The 24,489-nt window shown below is 37.0% G+C and overlaps 1 protein-coding gene across 3 annotated transcripts in view; it reads left to right on the top strand.

The window, feature by feature from the left end:
• Positions 1 to 24,489, top strand: part of pde1a (phosphodiesterase 1A, calmodulin-dependent) — a 70,073-nt gene that overhangs the window by 32,470 nt on the left and 13,114 nt on the right. For 2 of the 3 annotated variants that reach the window (XM_056755536.1, XM_056755537.1), the window contains one exon: positions 22,720 to 22,833. In XM_056755536.1, the coding sequence (XP_056611514.1) occupies positions 22,720 to 22,833 (114 nt within the window). Of the gene's footprint in view, positions 1 to 5,196; positions 5,576 to 22,719; positions 22,834 to 24,489 lie in introns of those variants that run through there. The other variant, XM_056755538.1, reaches the window with a different exon arrangement.

Genomic DNA, 24,489 nt, shown 5'->3' with positions numbered 1-24,489 from the left:
CTCATTGAATCATTGAAAATTTATACCATTTAGACTTTATTTCAGAAAATGGTACAATTTGTATCATCTAGATATTTTGTGTTCGAGATCCATGTGCTGTGCTTTCATATTAATAGTAACAAAAGTAGGTTTTTGGTAATTTACGTTTTATGTCGTTGACCTGTACTGCGTCAGGGGCTGTATCCGCACCGAGGCGCTTTTAAGCAGATGAAAATGGCAGAAGCTCAGCTGAAAACGCCTGAAATCGCCCTATGCAGGCGCAGCGTTCTGCCCAAAGTTGAGCATTTTTCAACTCTGGGCGCCCGGTCGAACGCCGGTACTGATCGTGGAAAAAATGCAAAGCACTTGCGCTAAGCACGAAAAAAAAACACCAGCCGCTGGCGTTTTCAAAAACTCTTGAATCTTGAGATTCTAGTAGTGTGCGTTAACTTCCATTATTATTTCATCAAGCTCAATACAAAAAGTCATATCTACTGAGATGAGAAATGATACCTGGAGAGAATATTACCTGGGTTGGAAATGACATGTTGTTAATCATGCTGGTGATGTCATGGAAATGGCGTCATGACAACGCTGATTGAGTGGTAGTATAACAAGAACGGGCTTGATCTCATGCCTTTCACAAGCATTTATGATGAGCTGTGATGTGATGGGCATCGGACAGAAAATGTTCGATTTGAATAAATATTTTATTATATACTCCAAAAACGTTGTGTTGTCACAATAAATTGCTACTTGTGAATGGCTGTCAATGATGAATGATTCTTTTGGGACCCAGATGGTTGCATTTATGCCATCTACCAGCAGGGGGTACTGGGAAACCTAACCCCTCATCCAGAGGCTATGCTGCCTTAACATGCTCTTGGAAATTCGATAGTTCCCACTTCAACTCGGAAAAAATGTATGAAACGGTGCTCTTTTAATGTGAACAGATATATGTAATGTTTTAATTCTGCTTAATCATTAATAACATTAAAATTTTAATGTTAGTAAATCCAGAAGTTACTTCCGTGTTTTTTGGTGGGAAATATCCCACTTCCGAGGTGTCTAAACCAACACGTGAGAAGCCATTTTGTTGTAATGTAACAAGAAATCTAGAAACCAGAAATCACATAGAGGACACCTGTTGACCCTCTTGAATGTGTCAAGATAAGTAAAAGTCTTGACAAGTAAGTTTAAAAAGGTTTGTGTGGCAAGAGACATTTTCAAGAGACAATGTTTACATACTGCATATGCAGGGCTGTACGTTAACTTTTTTTGCACATAGCACCAGTGCAACAGATGTTTAATGTTTTGTAGCACAAGCCAAACAGTTGTAGCACAAGTATACGTCTGTTATCATCTTTAAAAAAACACAAGTGCTGGTCATCACACAAATAGACAGGTAACTGAAAAGGAAATTAGCGTTATACAAATGGATACATTAGGGCCATATCATTTTTTCTTTTTTTTTCTTTTACATTTTTAAAGTTCTGTATTTTCAATGCTTTACTATACAGTAGTAAAAACATTTCTCCATAAAAATACTGTATATACCATCGTTTTTACTACTGTAAACTGCAGTGAAAATCTTGAGTACCATTGTATATTTAACATTTACTATAGCAAATATTAAAGTATACTATAGTGTTTTCTACAGATTATACATTTTATAAAAAGTAAATTTTTATCATCTGGTTCAAATAAGCGGACTTTTATTTTGGCGGATTGTCGCGAAGACGGTCAGTAGCTTCACTCAAACAGTGAAATGCTCCTAAAGTAACTTGGAACAACTCTGTGAATGAACTTCATGTGTTCATGTCCTGTTATAGTAAGATACAGACAAATCCATGAGTGTCCCGCTTTTAACATGATAAAGTTACTCATTCAGTCGTAAACACGCACAACAAGCAGACAAACTAAATAGTAGAATTCCACTTTTATGATTCATTCCATGTTATTACCACATCATGCTGATCAAAGGCCTCTAGAAGATAAATTTTTCATTGCAAAACTACATAAAAACAAAAGAAAATGGTGGTGCGCCATAGTTAACCTCACACACGAACAAGCACAACGACCAACACCTGGCTGCACCTGGCAAACTGTATCACACACGTGCTACACTTTTACATTTATTCTTAGCACAGACCGATTTTCTCGTAGCACTGTCCAGCACATCCATAGCCAGAGTCCCCAGAAAGCACCCTGGGTTCTGTTTACCTTGGAGTAATAGTGATTTTAAGCAGACATAAACTTCACGTGGAGATTCCCACACTTCACAGGACACTTAAGTTTGAGCGCAAAGTGTTACATATTTCACAGTAGGGTGATATAGTTAAAAACATGACATGTTGTTGATGTTTTTTAATGTGTGTCCTGATATTTCTGCATTTGTTAAGATTTTATAGAACTCAGAGAAGATTGGGTACTTGTAACCAAGTAGATTCAAAATTTCTGTTTTTGTCTCTGAAGATTAAATCAGAGACATTCTTAAATCACCTTAAAGAATAAGACAGTAAATTGCGGTACAGTGTTGCTTAATTTAATAAATAAAACCCAATATATTTCCCCACCCATCTGCCTAGCATCATAAGAGGTTTCTCTCTCTATAGCACAAGTCTGAAAAGTAATTTCAAAATGGAAAAGTTGGAGTCCTGTGCAGTAAAATGTTAATAGCAGCATGTGCTGACTATATAGTGCTTGTTTTTATTTTTACATTTTGATGATGTGTGAATGATCGTGGACAGGATTTTTTTGTCTGGTATTCCTGCTTGTCTCATTAGTGTTCTCATATTTGTGGCTTCATGTGCTCACTGCCTTATTAGGACACGTCACGCTTTCTCTCCACTGCTTGTGACATGACTGCGATTTATGGGGGATTTGTATTTATTTTTCTGCTGTTTGATTGATTTAGTTTGTCTTTGAAGGTGGCGGATTTTTACAATGCACTTGATATTCGCAACGAATATTTATTATCTTCAAGATCAGTTTTCCAAACTTGAAAAGAATGTTTTAAGACCTCTCCAGTGACGCCCCTCGATGCTACTTGAGGGCCCTGTAGTGCTTTACTGACGTCATTCTGTCGGTAGGGATTATGGTTAAAATGTTGTAAATGTTCACAACTTAACATGCGTTTACCTTTCTTACTAAAGGAGGAAAAGGGCCAATAAAGTTTAAATTCATGAAGGCTTGTGATCCACAGTCTTGATCAGCAGTCAGTACAATATTGAAATGACAGATGTTCAAAACAAGATTATTAAAAACTAATATTATTAAATGAATGTTTCTGCATGAGCCACATTCACAGATTTTTCAAATAACATCAGTTAACCTGAATATCAAATACATTATTTTTAATATGCCAAGATGTGACAGTCTTCAATCTCACAAATGAAGTATAAATTAAGAACGACTGACACATCTCTGCTGCTAATGGAGCCTTTCTACCATCCAACCTTAACCTTATAATTCATATTTTGAACAATTGACACACACTGTTAGATCATTGAGACATAATGTGTTCTTTAAAACAATGGCTTTTTAATAATCTGGACCTTTGCTTTGAGAATAGACTCTGGTTGCCTCCTATGTTTTCTTCTTATATCTTTCTGATGTGTTCTTGCTTTAAGTGACCTTGAAGATCATATTATTCTTTATAAATATCTCAACAACTCATTGTCCCGCGAGCATCATTAGGTGATTTTTTTTGCCCGTTCCTTTTGATTAATGCCCTTAAATTTGCAGTTTAAATTTGCAGTCTGCAATTGTACCTCTCTATCACAATGGAAGTCTGTCTACCTTTTATTTTATGTTACTTGTGGACCTTAGTAAAAACAATAGTGCACTATAATACATTGATGTAATTACACTTAGTACACTTACATAAGTGTACTTCAAGTGCTCTATTTGAACAAAATAAGTTTGTACTACATGTACTTAAAATGTTGTGGAGTTTTAAATGTAAATGTACTTCTATTCATGGTGACACAATAAAGAACAGGTTGGTACACCTAGAACTTACTAAGTTTATATAAATAAGGATGAAAGCTAATAATATTAATGACAAAATCTGTGCAAAAAAATAAAGCACTTTAAATGCAAATATGCTTTTTTATGTTTCATGTATTTGCTCAATAACGGATTTTTCTCCTAAAGAGGATTGCAGCTTTAAAGGGGTCATTTTAAACATGTTTTTTGTGATCAAGTTTTTTCACAATCCACAGGTTTTCATTGACTGTTGTTACATGTCTCCAGTCTGAGGTTTGTGCTTTAAGACGGCATTTAAAGTAAAAAATAGATCAGCTGTGAAAAACACATCTTTAGACCCCTGTGTTTTTTTTCCCATTCTTCTAAGTTCTGTCCAGCTGCCTAGAAAAGGACACATTATTCTGTGGAACACAAAAGAAGATAAAAAGGTTTGTGTTCATTCAATGGAAGTCACTGGGGGCCAATGTTGTTTTGGTTCTCAACATTCTTCCAAATTTCTTCTTTTGTGTTTTCAGAAGAAAGTCCTACAGGTGTGAAATGACAAGTCAGTGTGTAAATGAAGAAAGTTTTAAAACATTTTGTGAGAACTATCCCTTTAATAAATATTCTTTTTTTATTATTATATATAATATTGTGATTTATTATATTATTATTTACAAATACATATATTATTACGTATATATTATTATATTTATTTAAACAAATATTATTATATATTTAAATACATTTTAATTGTTAAGTATATTTATAATTAACAATATAAATGTTTATTATTTATAATCTGTTTTAATATTATTGGTGTTATTATAAACCCTACATATTGGTAATGTTTTTCGCATCAATTAAGCATAAAAGTGTGTGGTCATGTGCTTACTGTTCAAGTCAAAAACAAGATTATTTTGCTTTTCAGTTTTAATCGTTTCTTTGAACTGCAAAGGAAGTCTTGTGCTCTTAAATGTACTATGAACTCCTTTATCCCAAAACATCAAGGAAAATTTGATTCCTCATGATGTGACCCCTTTTAACACCGTATGTCTCGCTCCAATGCGAGGAACCCTCTGCTTTGTATAACTTTGTCCCCACATCACAGTAAAATAAAGCCAGATTGTGATATAATTACTGTTTCCTGTCACGGGTCCAGCCCTCTTTTTTCGACCAGGCCCTGTCCGCCAATGTCAATTTGCGTGCTCGACAGGTTTTCTGGAAGAGAGAGAGCCTTTACAGAAGATGACTTGGAGAAGACACAGGCGTGAGGAAGCTTTTCCTTTCCGGCGTGTTTTGTGTGAGCAACCTAGTAGAGAGATAAGAACCAGATCTTGTAAACACTGCACAGAGTTCAACTCTGGTGCAGGCTGGAGCTCCGCCGGGCGCCTGGCACCCTCCGAGTTTGAGCGTTTGGTGTTGTGATGTGGCCTCTGTGGCCTTTTCCACTGGGCCGTTCGTGAAAGAGAGAGAGAGAGACTGAATCGGGCGATGTGAGGAACAGCTGGGGACAGACTGACTGAAAGTCTGAGCTCAGAGCTCTATCTTCATCACGCTCCTTGTGCTCTTAAATGGATGAGTATGTGACCCTTAAAAGGAAACTTCTTCACGGACCTATCTTCAGGTAAGAGGCACTAACTCCTAGCTTTTCGCTCAGAGCATTCTTCTTAGTTAACATCTATTTGGTGATTTAGTTTGTCTGGGGACACAAAGTTTTGAGGTTTGCCTCTGAAGAAAGTTGGCAGTCGCTCTGGCAGTCTTGCATGTGTAGCAGTTTTGCGTGCCGGCAAGAGAGACATATCGCAAGTGAGATCTCTTTAATATGTCTTCTGTTTATACTGAAGATTATTTGGAGACTTGGTTAAGCCTCCGGGTTCTCAAGGGTTTCGTGACTCCAGGAATCTCACTTGTGTCTCTTGAAGAGTTTCTGTGGATGTATCAACAAACTGTGTTCAAATTTATGTCTTCAATCCAAAATCATGAACACAATTTATGTGCACCATATTATCTATATGTTAATTTTATAGATCTATGTTCATAGATGGACCAGTGTGTCTCATTTAGTTTAGTTTATTTATCTTATGAAATCTTGCGTTCACATGGATACAGAACTAGATCTCAAGAAAACATTTTGTGGATCTATAACATGCACAATAAAATCGCCAGTGTTAAAAAAAGTCAAATTAACACTCACGGTGTATATATAATCCACACTCTCAAACTTGTGTAGCGATTTTACTCTATGGCGTTGATTCCCAGGGGCACTTTCACCCTTATATTCTTGTACTCTGTTATCAGCTTTGGTGAGTTTCAAAGGAATGGGAGCAAAATACCCTTCAGTAAACGTCCCGTCTGATGTGGTTATGCGGTCATTAGAGGCAGAACATTAAGCAGCGGCTCATTGCTTTGCTCTGTTGTTTCAAGCAGGTTGCTAATCGCTTTGTTGCATGTAAAAGCAGAAGCAGATGTGCAACAGGTTCTTCTGCACGCTTTGGTGCGGGGGGGGGGGAGCGGTCACATATATTTAACAATCTCAGTTCTCTTCACATGAGTATTAGAAATCAATCGCTCTGTGTCAAACCTGCAGTGTCTACTATGTACATAGAAAACATCTTGCATAGGCACCATCAAACACAAAGCGTGACTTCCAATGGGTTTAATAGATTTGGGAATAGGCACGTTTTTATCGTGTTGACAATTTTCCGAGGAGAAACATCTGAGAAATAGGATCTTGAAAGTTTTTGTTTCTAGGTGAGCAGTTTTTGTTTTATACTGTATTTGTTTTGGAGCACCCTAAAATGCTGCTTTAGAAAGATTCAAAGTAGGGAAGGAAGGAGACAGGAACCGGCAAACATTTAAACATTTAATCAAACATAATCAAAAGTAAAAAGACCTCCCTCGAGTGAGGGGGGTGGGGTGGGGGGTATGAAGCGACGAGACAATTGAGACGGGAGCCCTCGGAGCGACCAGAAAGAGAGAGGGGAGAAAAAATAATTACAGTCCAGTTCCCCGACATGCTGCCACTCGGTCCTCAATCAGCCGGGTACTCGCCTTCGTGGTGCCTTGCCGTGGCCCTGGGGCTTCGGTGGAAGGCTCGACCGTCCGCCCCCTGGTCGACGGCCGGCGAATAAAACATAAATGCAAACATAAACATATTCGGGCCCGGTCCTCTCTCTTCGACGGTCCGGTCGCTCGTTCTCTTATATGCTCCCAATCCCCTACGTGATTCGAGACTGGTGCGCACACAGCTGGCGCTCATTAACAATTACTCACCGGTCTCGAACCACGGTCTTGCCCCGCCTACTCCACTACAGCTGCCTATATAGGCAGTGTATTTAGGACAGATCTGTCATTTCAGGTTTCAAGGGATAGATCACCCAAAAATGAAATCATCATTTACTCGCCCTCATTCCAAACCTGTTTCTTTCTTCTGCAGAACACAAAATAAGATATTTTGTGAAAGGTTGGTGACCAAACAACACTGGACCCCATTGAGACATTTCTCAAAATATGTTCATGTTCCACCGATGAAAGAGTCTTATACAAGTATTTATACATATTATATTTATATATACTATACTTTATATATCATGGACATTTTTTTAGACATATTTTGTGTGGGAAAATATATTTTACTAAGGAGAAGTTGGTATCTCTTCATGCTTATAACCACATCAGTGTGCTGGTCGGTCATGAGAGCAGCAGATTTTTAGAATGTGAGGCTTTTCCAATCATGTGTTTGGAGTGAGTAACAGCACGTAATGTCCCATTGGGCAGCTCTGGATGTCATCTGCAGTTCATCACATGGATGGGTTTGATAAATGCCCTGATGTTTACTTTGAGACCAACGCTTAAAATGAATCATTCATGGATGAACTGACTGCTGTCTCTTCTCATAGGAAAGAAAAGTCACAGAATACCGTAGATCTCATTAGTGTTTCAAATTGCACTCAGACTTGCCAGGATTGTCGTAGTTGTCAGTACAAACACATACATTTATTATTGTATGTTTCGTTTATTGTGTCTATTAGTCTTTCTTCTATCTTTTAGGAAAAAATCGATGATGTAGTTGATTCATAAATAAAACAGAACTGAGAACTTGCAGTCTTGCGAGCAATCTTTGAGTCATGTTTGTCCCTGATGGCCAATCATCAGAGTTGACCTCATCTGTGTTTAGATTCAGGAAGAGTGTTTTGGGAGGAGTGAAGAAGACAAGATTTTTATATAATTATCAAGACACTTTAAAACATGTTTTTAGCCAAAACTGTTGTGTAGAAAACCTGCATTTTGGGTGTTACACAGTCTTATATTTGACATGCCTTTTGAAAATTTGTTGATTTATATCTTTGGGGAGTTTTATCACCTATGAGAGCAAATATTGTACACATCATATGGTAAAAGGTTGGAACACTGATATCGTTTTTATATATTTGGTTCATCCAACCAGAATTCAGATTCTGAACTATCCGTTTTACTGCATGTATTTTTACGCATGACTACCCTCTGGCAGGACAGCCTGCATGGTATGGCTTTGAATACAAATGACTATGGGTTATTCCAGTTATGAAACCTGGATACATGAAACACATTTGTTTAGAGTGTATAACACAAAACAGCTGTTTGTGTTTTTTACTGTGGGGGACATTTTATACATTGCGATGATAGAGTCTAGAATTGTGTAAGCGGTAGATACAAGTATTCATACAGTATGTTGTGGAATGCAGTTGATAAATAGTTAAGAAAGTGTAAAGAGCTTTACATGTGTTTTTATCTCTTCTTGCTGAGTTATGTACTCTCCAAACTTCTCTCTGTCTTTGCCATGATCTGTGGTCTTTTCTTTCTTTCTCTGTCTTTTTTTCTATCTGTCTATCTTTCTTTCCTTCTTTCTTCTGCACAGGACTAAGGTGTTTTCACGTTTCCACTTCTGTCCTGAATGAGATGACTTATTTATAAATCGCGCTCTGTGTAGAACAGTTTGTCCGTTTTGGGCTCCCGTAGAAACAACATGGCGAATTCCATAAAAGGGGACCCACGGTGTATGTAGATAGAAATATCTCATTCTAAGATAATAAAATCATAACGCTTCATTATGTACGGTCTTCATACACATCTGAAGACATAGTTATGTATATTTTACTGCATTTTTGTCAATTAGATACTCCAAAAAATTACACATCGGACCTTAAAGTTAACTTAACTTTTTTGATTTTAAATTGTGTTGTATTTGGGATTTGGCCCTCTTTAGGAATTCAGTTTTTTGGGGGGTATATAAAATATATATATTTTAATTATCTATAATATGTCAGCGCAAAATATAAAACTGCTTGTCTGACAATTTCATAGTCTTTTGGAACAGCATGTTCCATGATATTCACATCTTCACAAATGTCCTTACATACAGTTAGTGTCCCAAAACCGAATAACTATATACTTCTTACACTTTTTTTATATATTTAAAAGTCCTAAAACTTTTTTTATTTCCAGATTTTGATGAAAACATTGTTGTGTTCTAACATTTTTGTTTTGTAATGAGTCTACTTAATGTAATGCACCTTGCTAATGTATGCATCCAGTGAGGACTGCGGCTCAGAATCCATACTCTATCATCTATGGTTCTGTTTGAGAACGTACAGTACAAGCGCCGGTGTCAGGAAATCTGTCTGACGCACTTTGCCACAGAATAAGTCATCACGGCTTTTAGAGAAAAACTTTGGCCTATACTTTAGAAATGTTCCTCATCAAAGCCAGTAAGAATGAAGAATTTAATGAAAAATAGGAATCCAGTCCTAACCCAGCCTCATTTAGCCCTTGAGAGATGATTGTGTATTAATCATCAGGGAGAGTCAGTTTTCAAAGCATTGACCTCATAAATGTGTCCCCTGCTTTCTGAAAGGATATAAGCAGTGTTTAAAGCAGCTGAAAACAACTTGAACAAATGCAATATGCCAAATGAAGCTGTGCATTAGTGTGATTTTACTATGTTTAGAGAAATAGTTCAACTGATTCATCTATACAAGATTTACATTAGAGTCTATACGGTTTATAAAGTGCATTTATATGTTTGACTAGCTCACTCAACTGTGAAAGTATTGGGTTGAATATTGGTCTTGTAAATGGATGTGACATAGTAATACATTTAGAGTAATTGTGTTGCTGATATTTCAGCCCTGAAGTGTTTATCATATTAATATGTCTGTCAGATTATTTTACTTTCCCTGTGTAAATACCCAAGTGTTCTGTGCATATATTAGTCAGATTAATCACAGGCACAAACGCTGTCTCATTCATTTACCAAATTCATCTTTTGGTTTGTAATTTGGTGACATGCCATTTTATAAAGATAATGATTGAAAATAAAGTCTGACTTTTTCGTCATTGCATTCTGAAAGTGTTTTTCAATGTGAGAAACTGGTTTTGTAAAAACTCGCAAGAGTCAATACCTAATGATCAAAAACAAATTTAAGCTTTAGACAAAAGCAAGCAAATAATTAGTATAAATATGTTATGGTTTACCCCCCCAAATCTAAATTCTGTCATCATTATATATAGACTGTTTCAGTGGCAACAACATATACAAACGTTTTGTGGCCCAAACTAACTTTCAGTAGACCTACGCTAAGAGTTTTAATTTAATTCATTAAAATATTATTTTAATTTAATATTAATATAAATTATCAAATTAATTGTTATTTTGTAACCAAACACAGACTGGAAGTCAACTTTGAGCCAGCTGTTGTAGGCGTCTGATGAAACCGTCTATACTGTAAATATTTTTCTTCACACATCATATAAAAATGTCTTTAGAAACTTATTTTTGAGTAAAATGCATTTTGTGACGGGTCTATGTGGATGCTCTTTAATTCCTTTTTTTCCAGTTCATTTTTTAGTGGTGTTTAGTTTGTGAATAAAAAGTAGTTTTTTAGCAAATCTTTGAAGTGAATGAATAGTTCCTAATCAGTTTTTTAAGCATTTGACTGACAAGCATACAGATTATTTTTTATCTTTTTTCTATGGCATAATTAAAATCGTGCCCGAAATGGAGGAATATTTTGATGTGTTTTGTAACTGATAACATTTGTGATGCACACATTTTTTGGCATATTTTGGACTCAAATTTGTATGGTTGCTAATCAAATGGATCTGATTTTATATATACAAAACCAGAGTTAACACATTCATATCTTAATTTTAAAGACATATTTTAGTGCATTGTGACCAGTGCTTTGGTGCATTTGTAGACAAACTTGTTTTAATCACAAACGACTCAACAACTATTATCTTATTGGTTGAGTTAATGATTTAATAACTCTCTTCTCAGGGTCTAATACTATAATCTACAGAAAGCATCACTAATAAATCAAGACCAAGGCATTCAGGTTCTAACTGATTCAAATCTCTGGAATGAATTCTGTTCCTTTCGTTACACTTCATGATGTTTTACTGCAGTTATCTCAAGTGAAAATGTCCAAATTGGGCCCAAGGTGTCAATATTTTGTGTGGCCACCATTTTTTTTCCAGCACTGCCTTCAATCTCTTGGTCATGGAGTTCACCAGAGTCCTCTTCAAGTCCTACATGACGACATCATGGAGCTGGTGGATGTTAGAGACCTTGTGCTCCTCCACCTTCCGTTTGAGGATGCCACACAGATGCTCAACAGGGTTTAGGTCTGGAGACATGCTTGGTCAGTCTCAACTTTATTTATATAGCGCTTTATTTATATAGCGCCAGTACATCATCTTTATCCTCAGCTTCTTTAGCAAGGCAGTGGTCGTCTTGGAGGTGCGTTTGGGGTCGTTATCATGTTGGAATGCTGCCCTGCGGCCTTCCCTCAATGAACTATAGCTTCCCAGTGCCGGCAGCACTCATGCAGCCCCAGACCATGACACTCCCACCACCGTGCTTGACTGTAGGCAAGACACACTTGTCTTTGTACTCCTCACCTGGTTGCCGCCACACATGCTTGACACCATCTGAACCAAATAAGACCAAAGGACATGGTTCCAGTAATCCATGTCCTCAGTCTGCTTGTCTTGAGCAAACTGTTTGAGGGTTTTCTTGTGCATCATCTTTAGAAGAGGCTTTTGTCTGGGACGACATCCATTCAGACCAATGTGATGCAGTGTGCGGCGTAAGGTCTGAGCACTTAAAGGATGACCCCCCCACCCGTTCAACCTCTGCAACGATGCTTTCAGCACTCATACGTCTATTTCCCAAAGACAACTCTGCATTTGATTCAGAGCACGGTCACTCAACTTCTTTGGTCGTACATGGCGAGGCCTGTTCTGAGTGGAACCTGTCCTGTTAAACCGCTGTATGGTCTTGGCCACCGTGCTGCAGTTCAGTTTCAGGGTCTTGGCAATCTTTTTATAGCCTAGGCCATCTTTCAGTTCTTTGCCATGAGGTGCCATGTTGAACTTCCAGTGACCAGAGAGTGAGAATGATTAAACCAAATTTAACACACCTGCTCCCCAACCACACCTGAGACCTTGTAACACTAACGCATCGCATGTCACCGGGGAGGGAAAATTGCTTATTGGTCCCAATTTGGACATTTTCGTTTAGGGGTGTACTCACTTTTGTTGCTGGCGGTTTTGGCATTAATGGCTGTGTGTTGAGTTATTTTGAGGGGAAAGCAAATGTACACTATTATACAAGATGTACAGTCACATTGTAGCAAAATGTTGTCACATGAAAAGATATAATAAAATATTTACAAAAATGTGAGGGGTGTACTTCGCGCATAAGGATGTGGGTATAGAACTTTAAGCCCGGCGGAGATGAGGTCTGTGAAGAATAAGATGTTTGTTTATTCCGAGCTCAGTTTGGCTGGAGGATCTGGTCCCTGGCACTCAGTTTAATGAAACTGTCAACCTGGGTTTAGCACATCACCAAAGCAAGTGAAGTCCTTTAGTCAAATCTGTGTAGGCCAAAGACGGTTTGTTTACCTATGAGGTAACAGGGCATCTCTCTCTGTACTGCAATTTGTAAAACGTTATTTACACATAATGGGAAATTACATTGTACACATGACAAATAGTTGTGGTTTATTGCATGGGAAAGAGTAGCTTGTATATTGTTAAAATCATTTGCCTTTGTGTTCTGCAAAAACAGGATGTTTGGGAAAACATGTGAGTTGCCATAAATAAAGAAGTAGTTTACCTGAAAATGACATTTCTGTCTTCAAAGATATTGGTTCGCTGGCCTGCAGTAAGGTACCTCGATGTAAACACACCAAGATGTTCTCAATAGGTTATTTAATATGAGATTCAGAGTGTCCAGGCTGGAGAGACGCCAATATGCCTGCAAACGCTCATGGTTAGATCTGAACACCTTTAGAGACAGTGTGAATATAATCTGTTCGAAGGTGTTTGATAAACAGCAGCACTACCTCTCAAAGGTTTCCTCAACATCACAGCTTAATATAGTTGGATTATGTATTGTGTGAATCTAGACCTATGAAATAAGCATTGCACCTACTCTACAAGGTTCAACGTTTTTGTGACTTGTGCCTCAGATTTAAGACAGCATCAATAGAAAGCTTATCAGTACTGTCAAAACTGACAACTGGTGACAATTGTATTTTATTTAAAGTGGCCATTCCCTGTGATGCAAATTTTCAAACTTTAGTTAGTTTGTAATGTTGCTGTTAGAGCATAAACAATATTTGCGATATGATAAAGCTCAAAGTTCAATGCCAAGTGAGATATTGTCTTTGAAAGAATTCGCTTTTCAAGGACTACAGAGGAACGGCTGGAATCGGACTACAGCCCTATACTTCCCGGCTACGTGATGTCACTACTCCGAGTTTATGAAAAACCTCCACCAAAGGAATACGCCAAAAAAGGGGCGAGGCCTGCCTTAGAGAAAAGGAAGAGTCGCTGGAGTATCAGAGGTTATCAGAGATTGTAAACATTTGACTGAGCTGTGCGCTAAACTACTTTCACTTTCATCACAGTCCTACAGCTGGTAATAAGAATTCAGCTACACACATTCCAAGATAACAAAAGGTCAAAAAACAGCTTCCATGACTTTAACATCAGCTGTGAAAGCTGTTCTGTGTAACAGACTGATATTGAGTGTGCGCTAGGGGTGTAACGATACTTCGTATTATGATATGTGTAGTGAGAGGGGGACCGACCAATCACAACAGCCTGAGAAGCAGAAGCTCGCACTGGTGTAGGTGGGACATCTTCAGACACATGTTCTTAGCTGGGAAACCAATCACGACAGAACTGGTCAGCTTTCGGAAGGAGGGATTTTATATAGACCAGAAGAAATCCAGTTGTTTAGTTAGAAGGGACAGCGGTGAACAAAAGACCTGAAATATCTTAAATGTAAAGCGTTTTTTGAAACTTGAAACATTAAAAATCAATTGTGAAACACCCCAAAAAACATAATCAGAGCTTCAAAAACGGCAAAAGACTGGCTCCTTTAAATTAGGGATAATTAGACATTTAATTAGTGATTCAAAATCAATTAAGGAAATTTGCACTATTTGTACCTTACGGTACAAAAAACTTGAAAATACACCTGCGGAAGTCCATGACAAAGACCATTTCCCATTTTTTTTTTTTGAATATTTATAGGTATGTGTTAACAGTCTTAAAAATAAAGGTGCTTACAAGGTTCTTTACAGCGATGCCATAGAATAACCATTTTTGGTTCCACAAAGAACCATTCAGTCATAGATTCTATAAAGAACCATATTTTTTACCTTTTTTTGCCACAAAAAACCTTTTGTGAAAGAGTAAGGTTCTTCAGATGTTAATGTTAGTTATGGAACCAAAAAATTATTGTTTTGTTATCATTTTTGCAATACGACAGCAATATTTGTTCATGTATTTAGGAAAAGTTTTTCGTTTTTTTATTTGATAACCTTGACTTTATTACAGTTTTCATTTGTCTTGTCAAGCTTTCAGTCTTTCACATTACTGTTGGATAACTATATGCCATCCTGAGAGACTGGACTGGAACGGCCACAATACGCCTAGAAATGTTGATTAAATGAACCTTTGAATGGTTTCTTAATGTATTTTTCTTTGTCTTCAATATATGGATAGAAACTAAGTGCTTATATTTTTTAATATATTATGGTAAATTGTAAATAATTTATTATTATAAATATATACACTATATATATTAAACGATTTAATGTTTTCCCAGTTAATATATAGAAGAATACATTTTCTTTGCATCGGGGTGGTTTCTGTATAAAAAATGCATGATGACAATTCACTTCCTTCCAGATCTGCTCCTATGTTCACGATCGGTCTCTATAAATACATTTGGTATGCACTCTTGGCGTTAATAGAGGACAATTTGTGACAATATTTTCCCTGTTGCTGAGGGATTTTTTGGAACTGTAATGTTAGCAGTGGGATATCTGTGACATCAGAGAACACATTCATTTATTTGTAAAAATAAATGGGGCGGGAAATGGGGTTTGTGCACACTACAGATGCAATTTCGCTGGGAAAATTCACCCAAATTGTACGTTCCTCACCGTCGCGTCTTTTCAGACACGTACATGGAGGATTTCTGTGTTGCCTTTTTCTTCAAGGGGCTGTCAAGACATCAATTCTTTTCAAATTAGTCCAAACAACTAGCGCACTAGTTTTCAGAATCATTTCATTGGTTGGTGTTATGGGGGGCACTGAAATTGAAGTTGTTGTTAACTTGAAATGACTTCGTTTAGGGTGCTGTTTTTAGAGTTTTCTAGAGATGAGATGGTTTGTGTCTCAACACAAGCTTCTCATCTCTGAATATTGTCAGGGCAGTGAGTGGTCCTTTGCTTGCCATCTTGGTCGTGTGAGGAATTGCAAGCTGTCTGAGAGGTTGGCTGTATGTCTTGCCTATTTTCCATCACTGGGACCTTACTGGGTCCCTGGAGGTTCGGTCTGGAGCCCAGTGACGGCAGCGGTCCTGACATTAGGACGTTTACACACAGAATGCCATGGCAAACTCATGTGAAAATGCATGAGGTTGATGTTCTTCTCTGAGGGGGGCCTGGTGGCTGCCAGGGCTCAATGTTTTAAGTCTTTTTTTAACATTCAATATTTATCTCAATAAACGTATAATTTTATATTAATACGGCTTCACTATATCATATTTTTGCGTCACCATTATTACGACCAAATGAATGCACATTATTATTGTGATATCTGTTTAAATAAATAAATTATACCATCAGTCAATTTATTTCTAATTTCGTTTAGTTTATGTTTGCAAGACATCCGACTTCAAATATCAGCGTTACCATTGGGGCTTTTAAAGCAAAGTGTTAAATGGGTGCAAAACTGCCAAGTATGCTGAAGTCTTCAAGGTATTATCTTTTATGATTATGATTAATTCAATATCAATAATAATGGTTGATAATATACAAAATAATTGTCAATATCGTGACAGATCAATAGCTACAGTAATATTTCTTTTTTTACTAAATATTTATTTTCGTTCTTATGCATTAAATGAGCATACTGTAAGATAGCCTGCAGTTTCTGCCAGAAATACATCGAGATGAACCTTTAAACTCTTAGACATTGTTTTTTTAACAAGCTCTAATCTGACCAGGGCGGATACACTGTGGGCTATGAAAAGCCTCAGTGGATCTAGATTTGGAAAATGGGGACTCACCCACTGGCCCTGATCTTAAGAGCTGGGGTGGAGATGGTTTAAACAGGTCTCTGAGGACCAGTCAGACCAGGCGGGTGGAGCAGCGTTGCCCAGATGCTGCTAAAATCAGACGCTCGGCTCGGTTTAGTGGATATGTTTTTACTTCTGGGAGGCCTGCTGGAGACATAAAGCAGTGCGGGGTGTTTTTTCCGGCTTCTTTAAGATGCTTATTTTCATTTCTGTACCCTCACGGCGGTCCAAAGACCCTCTCTGAACCACTGTGTGAGGGGCCACGGAAAAGTCGTGGAAAAATAAAGTGCATGAAATGTTTTGAAACGGGATGCCTGTTGAGTTGCACGAGGGTCTTTCAACAGACCAAACATGCATCATCTCTTGTCCTTTAATATATCATTCATGTTTATAATACAAATAGTCGGGACTTTAAATTGAATTTGTATAAAGCATGTTTTAGGTTGGCAACTGTGAACTACTTGCAGTTGGGATAATAAATGGGTGGAGAATTTGTTTTTTATTTGGTCAGTTAATGACAAAGATGTCAAATAAAAGATCAAAATTAGACAGGAGCACACATTGACAGGGCTAAACATAATCTGGGAGTGCAGCGTGTGTCAGTGTTTCTGCAATCTTACTGTTTTTAATGTTACACACATTTTCACAGGCTTCACTTGAATGCTGATAAGCACAACAGATGTTGTGTGTATGTATGAGAGTTCTTCATCCTGTTACATACATGTATTAAATGTCATAGATATCATACTGTGGTCCCATAAAGATGTTGTGAGCCGAACATGATTTTAATTGCATAAGAAACAATTCTGTACTATTTCGACAATACAGTAGCTTGTTTGTCAGATTTTTAGCAAATTATCATCATTGGCCGTGTGAACATGTCCATGTTCATTTTTCAAAGTAACTTTTAAATTCTAAGGTACCACATTATACTGTATTGACAATAATTGCGATTTTTTTATATCAATAATCATTGTTATCACACAAAAGTTGTTATGTATTATTTTGGTCACATTTACCATAGTTATTAAACATCTTATATTGTGACGGCCCTAGCTTAAGTAGCTCATACTAAGAAATTAATCTGTTTAATCAGTTTAGATTGTTTTAGATTTTGGGGCCTTAAAGGAAAAGTTCACCAAAAACGAAAATTCTGACATCATTTACTCACCATCAGATTGTTCTTAATCTGTATTCATTTCAGTGATCTGCTGAACACAAAGGAAGATATTTGGAAGAATGTCAGTAACCAAACAGATCTCATAACCCATAGACTCCCATAGTATTTATTTTCCCTACTCTTGGAGTCAATGGGGGATCTGATATCTTTTTGGTTACAAGCATTCTTCCAAATATCTTCCTTTTTTTTAGGCCCAACAAAGACATTTATACAGATTTGAAACAACCTGAGGGGGCTGAATTTTGGGTGAACTGTCCATTTAATAGTGTTGCCAAGGAAAAAAGTAAATGATATACAGACGGTTCAATCAAAGGTTAATATAAAGGCCTGGGAAGACCTTGATCGTGTTAAACTGTAAATCCCCTCTTGCCCATTGCTGTAAGGGGCCGACCTGCTCTGTTATCATCATGTTTTGGAAAGTCCTTCTCTCTAGAGGCTTGTGTGATAATTATACACACAGTGACATTTCGACTAAGTGTGTGTCTCCGTGTGTGAGAAAGAGTTTGAGCAATCACATTTTATTACCCTGGTGCTCATTCACAGGCGGGCAAAGTTGAGGGTCACCGACAGGCATTGTAAACACAGTTTGGTGTCTACTTGCGTCACCCGCAATGTTTTTAAAGCCCTTATCGATCTCCTGCCCTTCTCTCTCCAGAGTCAGATGGAGTCCATCTCTCACACACTCCAGGTAAAAATAGGCACTGATAGTTTCACATGTGAGTTCAATCCCTAACCTTACATAAAGTCCCAGTAAAAAGAAAGGACAATTCTTATTTTTTTATGAAATATTGCAGCGTTTCTTGTAAACAGGTTATCAATGTGTTTAAAATTTATTTTTAAAAATTCATGTACCCTCATAATCTTCAGGTAAAATCTAAAAATATACTTCTGCGCTGAAATGACATAAATTAGACGGCTTGGCCGGAGCATCCATTAACTCCTCCCCTTCCACTGTCAGTCTGCTGCCAGTTTCATTTCAAAATCAATACACCAGCGGATTTAACACATCCAATCAATTTGCAGTGAAAAATGCAAGCCATGCCCACTAATTTTCTGAAATTCCTTTTGACTCGGAAATGTATCAGAATACGGAAGTTAAAACGATCCTAATTTCCAGTTCACGGGGACTTAAAGAGAAATTCTGCCTTTGCTCACACTTAATAAACCTGCTCAAGTCTTGTATTTGGAAAGGACATTTTGACGTCATTCAGAATCCTGTTCGAATGTGCAATTTACTGGAATATATTGTGCAATTTTATATTAAACAAATTAAAGTTATTTATGAAACAAAGTATAAAATTACGGGTTAAGTGAAGTTGAAGTGAAATAAGCTTTATTATAAGCATAAAAAAAAAACTTTCTGCGATGTGTAATTTATATAAACATAAATATGCATTTTTATATTTAAAGATCAGTTTACACAAAAATGAACTGGTAATTTTCCGCCAGTACTTAAGCCATTTATTTTACCCACATATCCGTTAATCGTAAAACGCAACGCAATGCAAATTTGATAATACAGGTAAAAACAACTGTAAAAAATGAATACGGAAAATGCCTTAATGTTTATGAAGTAAATTGTGCCCTATTTTTACAGATTTGACCGTTCTTAGTTGTGATGTAAACTATAATGGAGACGAGTCATTTACTATATCATATTCTCTCAATATGCAGTTATACATTTGGCAGACGCTTTTATCCAAAGCGACTTATATCGAATTGTATTATACATTTGTTTCTAATTATGTGCAATTCCCTGGGATCAAACCCATGACCTTGGCATTGCTAGTTCCATGCTCTTACCACTGAGCCACAGACCTCAGTTTCCAGATTTTCAAATAATTGTATCTGGACCAAATAATGTCTTATCCTAGCAAACCATACACAAATGGAAAGCTTATTTATTCAGCTTTCATATCAAACCCTAACGAGTTTTGACCCTTATGAGTGGTTTTGTTTTAGTCTGACCAGTGACAGGACTGTTTGAAAAAAAACCTCATTTCGTTTCTCTTGGTGAGGCCAATGGAGCAGAAATGACATGCTGCACGAAATGGTGATTAGGAGTCCAGAGGCGTGAACAGAAACATATGCTGCACAAACCCGCTCTCAGTTTAGAGTGATGAAATCCTGTAATTTGACAAAAGCACAATATTAACACTGTCATTACACTACAACAATACAAGAATCGTTCATTTTTTTCTGGCCACATGCTTGGAAGACAAATGAACATGAATGTAAGAATGACCAGCTCTGTTTGAGAATTAATTTACAATTTGCTACGAAACCAAATGCGATTATAATCCACCCCAGACTGCAATCGATTTAAGAAATCATTTCAGATCCTATCCTGGCAGGAATGTTGAATAGCTCGATGATGATGTCAGGCTCGACTTCCTCAAACTGTGTGTGCACAGTCTCTTAGGAGAATACCAATCAATTCTGACAAAAACATGCTCTTTAGTTAATGCTTGGCACAAATCATTACTGTCTCAATAAATATTTTTTGCAGTAGAATCAGAGTTTGTGTTTATGTTGTTGTTTGTCTTTCATCTCGCGTCATAGCGTTTTTGTGGCCGGCAGCCTCAGCCGGTTTGTGTTTGGGCGTGAGTGTTATCAGAAAGCCACATGTCAATAGCACGTCGCTGCAGAGGAGTGTTTTCAAGTTGCTATGTTACAGACCACTGCAATATATACACAGGGCTGTAGTTGTTACTTTAATATGGATTGAAAGCACGTTTGATAAGAGTTATGCATTTAAAAATATCAGCCAGGCCCTTAGATAAACTGAAATGTGACGAATTTGAAATGTTAGCCATGTGAATAGATAAAAGTGGGATATCATTGTACAGTTTCTACCATTCATAACCATTTTCTGTTTTAAATATGTATTTGTGAGTTTATATATGTGGTGTTGTGTGTTTGTGTGATTGGCACATATAGCAAAAAGGCATCTTCAGATTTAATGCATCAGTATAAAGATGAGCTCCACACGCTCTTCTGTTTTCTCAGATCACATGTAGTTAGACGTGTGTTTCTGACTGATTCATGTAGAAAAGGCTTGAAAGGAAATGTAATCGCAGTATTAAGGTGTGAGAGTGCAGTCCGTGTGCGACAGTGTGTGTGATGGTCTTTAATCTCAAATGTTTCTCATGGACAGAAATGAGATTAAATTGAGAGGAAATGGAAACTAGTGCGTTAAGTGTTAAAAACCCAGGTGAACTTACATTTCCTTATGTGTTTTAGAAGAGATGACATAATGTCACAATCTGTGCTCAAATATCCCAAGAATGCATAAATCTCACAATGCACAAATGTTGTTTTTCTGCTTTACAAAAAAGAAGATACCGAACAACGGTGGTTACCAACTTCAATTGTATGGATGGACACAAAATCAATTTGAGTCGATGGCTACCGCCGTTGTTCGTTCTTCGAGTATCTTCTTTTGTGTTCTTCAGAAGAAATAAAAACACACAGGTTTGAAATGACAAGAGGGTGAGTAGATGATGGGGGACACAGTTTTGCACGTGATTTAGACAGAGCCGTCAAAATAAAGGTCTGGTTGACTTGATAAAACATATTATAAACACAGTATTGTATTGTAGAATTGTAGAATTCTAGTAGTATATTGATAAACTACATAAACTCTAGTCTAGAGTGATATTTACTATAGTAAGGTTCAAAAACACTATTTGTTAAATGAGGAATTTTACTGCAGTTTGCCATAGTAAATAAATAGTATACTACAGTGTGTGGACCAATATATAATTATTGTATAGTAAAAATGCAGCAACAAAAAAACACAGAAAATATTTAACAGAAAAAAGGAACTTGGCCATTATATGGCCCTAACATACCCAGTTGTCCTTCATCAGCTACCTGCCTATTTATATGATAAACTAAACATAAATATTTGTTCTTTTTATATCAGACGTTTTATACTTGTGCTACAACTGTTTGGCCTGCGCTACAAAAATCAAGCGCATCGCGTTAGTTCTGGCAGGTCACTTTGATTCAAGCTTGCATCAGATGATCCTCCTCTACCTATAGAAATATGACGCAATCACAGCTTCCGTTTTAAAATTCATTCCTCTAATAGAAGCGTATCGCGTTTCTCAGGAGCAAATTACCCTCCTCCATCCCCAACTTCACCTCACATTTACAATCGGGACTCTACTTCTGTTGTTCCTTTTCATACGTCTCAACTACATTTTAATTATGTGTTACAATCAAATGTCTTGAAGAACTAATGACATCTGATTGTTCTCTTCTGTTTACCCTAAGTGGGGTTATGGCTGCACTCCCTCCTCTTGTTAGGGAGTTTTGCCCAGAACAAAACCATCCCACTAAATTTAACTCTATGCTAATTGTCAATCATTTTTGACGGTAGTTAACCTGAGAGAAATGTAAACCTCTGTAGCACTAGTGCTACATGCAAAAAGTAAATGTACAGCCCTGAATCTGTTGTTTTTCAAATGAATTTGATCATATGAATAGCACAAAAAACAAAGGAGGCAGTGGATTATTGGATTACATGGAATTCATTACTGTCAAATGGTAACTTTGTTTTTGACCTACATACAGTATTTACCGGTTTACCTCGCATTAACTCTGCCAAGATTTTTGTTTTGTTTAATTTTAATGCAATCCAAGATTCACAGAGTGTAACGCTTTGGCTCATGAGATTTGATGATTAAAATGTTCATGTACTGTATTCTTTGATGATTTTATTTGTGTAATTGCGGGTGGAGAATTGGCATCGTCTTTCTCATTTATCTGCTTCATTCTTCTTGTAGAACAGATTGTGTTTCCCTGCATGCATCATGGAAGGATTTCATTCACATTGTGTGTTTATTGTGGGTTTTGAAGGCACAGTTGACATCAAAGTTAAAATGTTCTTATAAATCTGAATCTGCATTAAAGGCTTTTTATTGTTGTCTCTCTGCAGATTGAGATGTCTGGTGAAGCAACTGGATAAAGGTGAAGTGAATGTTGTAGATCTGAGGAAGAACATTGAATATGCAGCTTCAGTTCTCGAGGCCGTGTACATCGATGAAACCCGGTGAGTTATGCATTGCTTTCATTATTACATTACGAATGATATTTTCTGAATATTTCTTTATTACTTTTTTAAGGGCTTCTTTGATGTGTACTTTTATGATGCTTTCATTAAGTCCGTGGACCGTCTGGCCTCATTAATGGGCTCACAGTGGCCCTCAAATACAAGACATTGCAGGAGTAAAATAAAATGGAAAAGTTATGAAGTACTTAACTCTTTCCCCACCAATACCAAGATATAACTGTATGTTTATGACACAATGCTTACCCGCCGTTTACAAGTTTTTCACTCGAAGCTGTTGCAAAACTGACAGTGCTTAGCATCTAAGGATCAAGTGTTGATGATAAAAATGCACACATCTAGAATCAAATAGGTTTTATTAGTTTAAATTGAAAGGTTCTATTTGATCTTTTGATATTGTTGGCATTTAACAGAAACCACATCAACAGCTTTATATCTCCATATCATAGTTGCAAATATTTAAGTATTATAAACAGCTTATCTACTTTAACAACAAAATGTTTAATTATTACAAAAATACAGTGTTTTTATATTTTTATTTCAAGTTTTGTAAATGATAAAACAACTTGCGCTGGTTGGCACATTTTAAGATGTTGGGGAAAGAGTTAATTGTGTGCCATTATTATTGAAGTATAAAGTAAATATGAAATAATAAATATAATATATATGTATAAAGTAAATACAGAAAATAATTCAATGTATATTACAATGTTTGAAAATATGTTTTATTATTAATACACACTTTTTTTATGGGCGAATGAGTGCCTTAAACAACAACACAAACAATGTTGGTCTAACACTGATTTTAGTTTTTTAACACTACACAAACATTTCAACAGAATGCAACCATCAGAACATTTATTAATGAATCAAAATGTTAAACGGATATCTTTCAAATGTGATTATATTTGTACAATTGAAAGAAAAGAATAAGAAAATGACACCAGAAGTCCTTATGGGGTATCATTTTTAAATGAAATGTGAGATTTTCCCTTTAATCCTGTTGTCTATCAATCATTCTCAGTTTCACGTTCTCTCCCCGTGGCAGTGAGCCACACAGTTAGTCAGCATGGCTCTGCGTCTCTTGGGCCCTCGATTCTAATTAAAGTAGACCTGTAGCTCTGTGTCTCTGTCGTGTTTTAGACTGACGTGTACAGAACGCTACCGTTGGCCTACTAGAACCCTGCCAGCCCGTTTGATGAGCCTGTGTTTAGACAGAGTCGGCAACGTCTAATTACGTTTTCCTAATGACGGGCACAGGATGTATTGCCATGGTAGCAGCTTTGAGCAATTTCAGCTTGTTACTGGAAGTCGGCGAATATTTGTTATGATAACATGTCGCATTTCCTGCGCTGGTCGGGCCACCTGCATCAGACCGAGCAATAACTGTTGCAATTCTTCAGCTGTTTACATTTCTTATGAAAAGCTTATTTATTTTATTTTATGCCAGTCGCTCGAGGTACTTAAGCGTTGAATAGCGCCGTTCTGACCAATAGAGCGCGAGCGGGGTGAGTCACAGCTCTGTGAGAAACAGATAAACAGCAGAAGAACAGCAGAGCAGCAGAGCATCATGAAGGTGTGGAACACCACATTTATTGGGTGAATTTCAGGTAAAACATGTCAAGGTCATATTATACC

The sequence above is a fragment of the Triplophysa dalaica genome, chromosome 8, assembly GCF_015846415.1.
Source record: "Triplophysa dalaica isolate WHDGS20190420 chromosome 8, ASM1584641v1, whole genome shotgun sequence".
NCBI lineage: Eukaryota > Metazoa > Chordata > Actinopteri > Cypriniformes > Nemacheilidae > Triplophysa > Triplophysa dalaica.
This window is presented reverse-complemented; position numbering and strand designations above follow the sequence as displayed.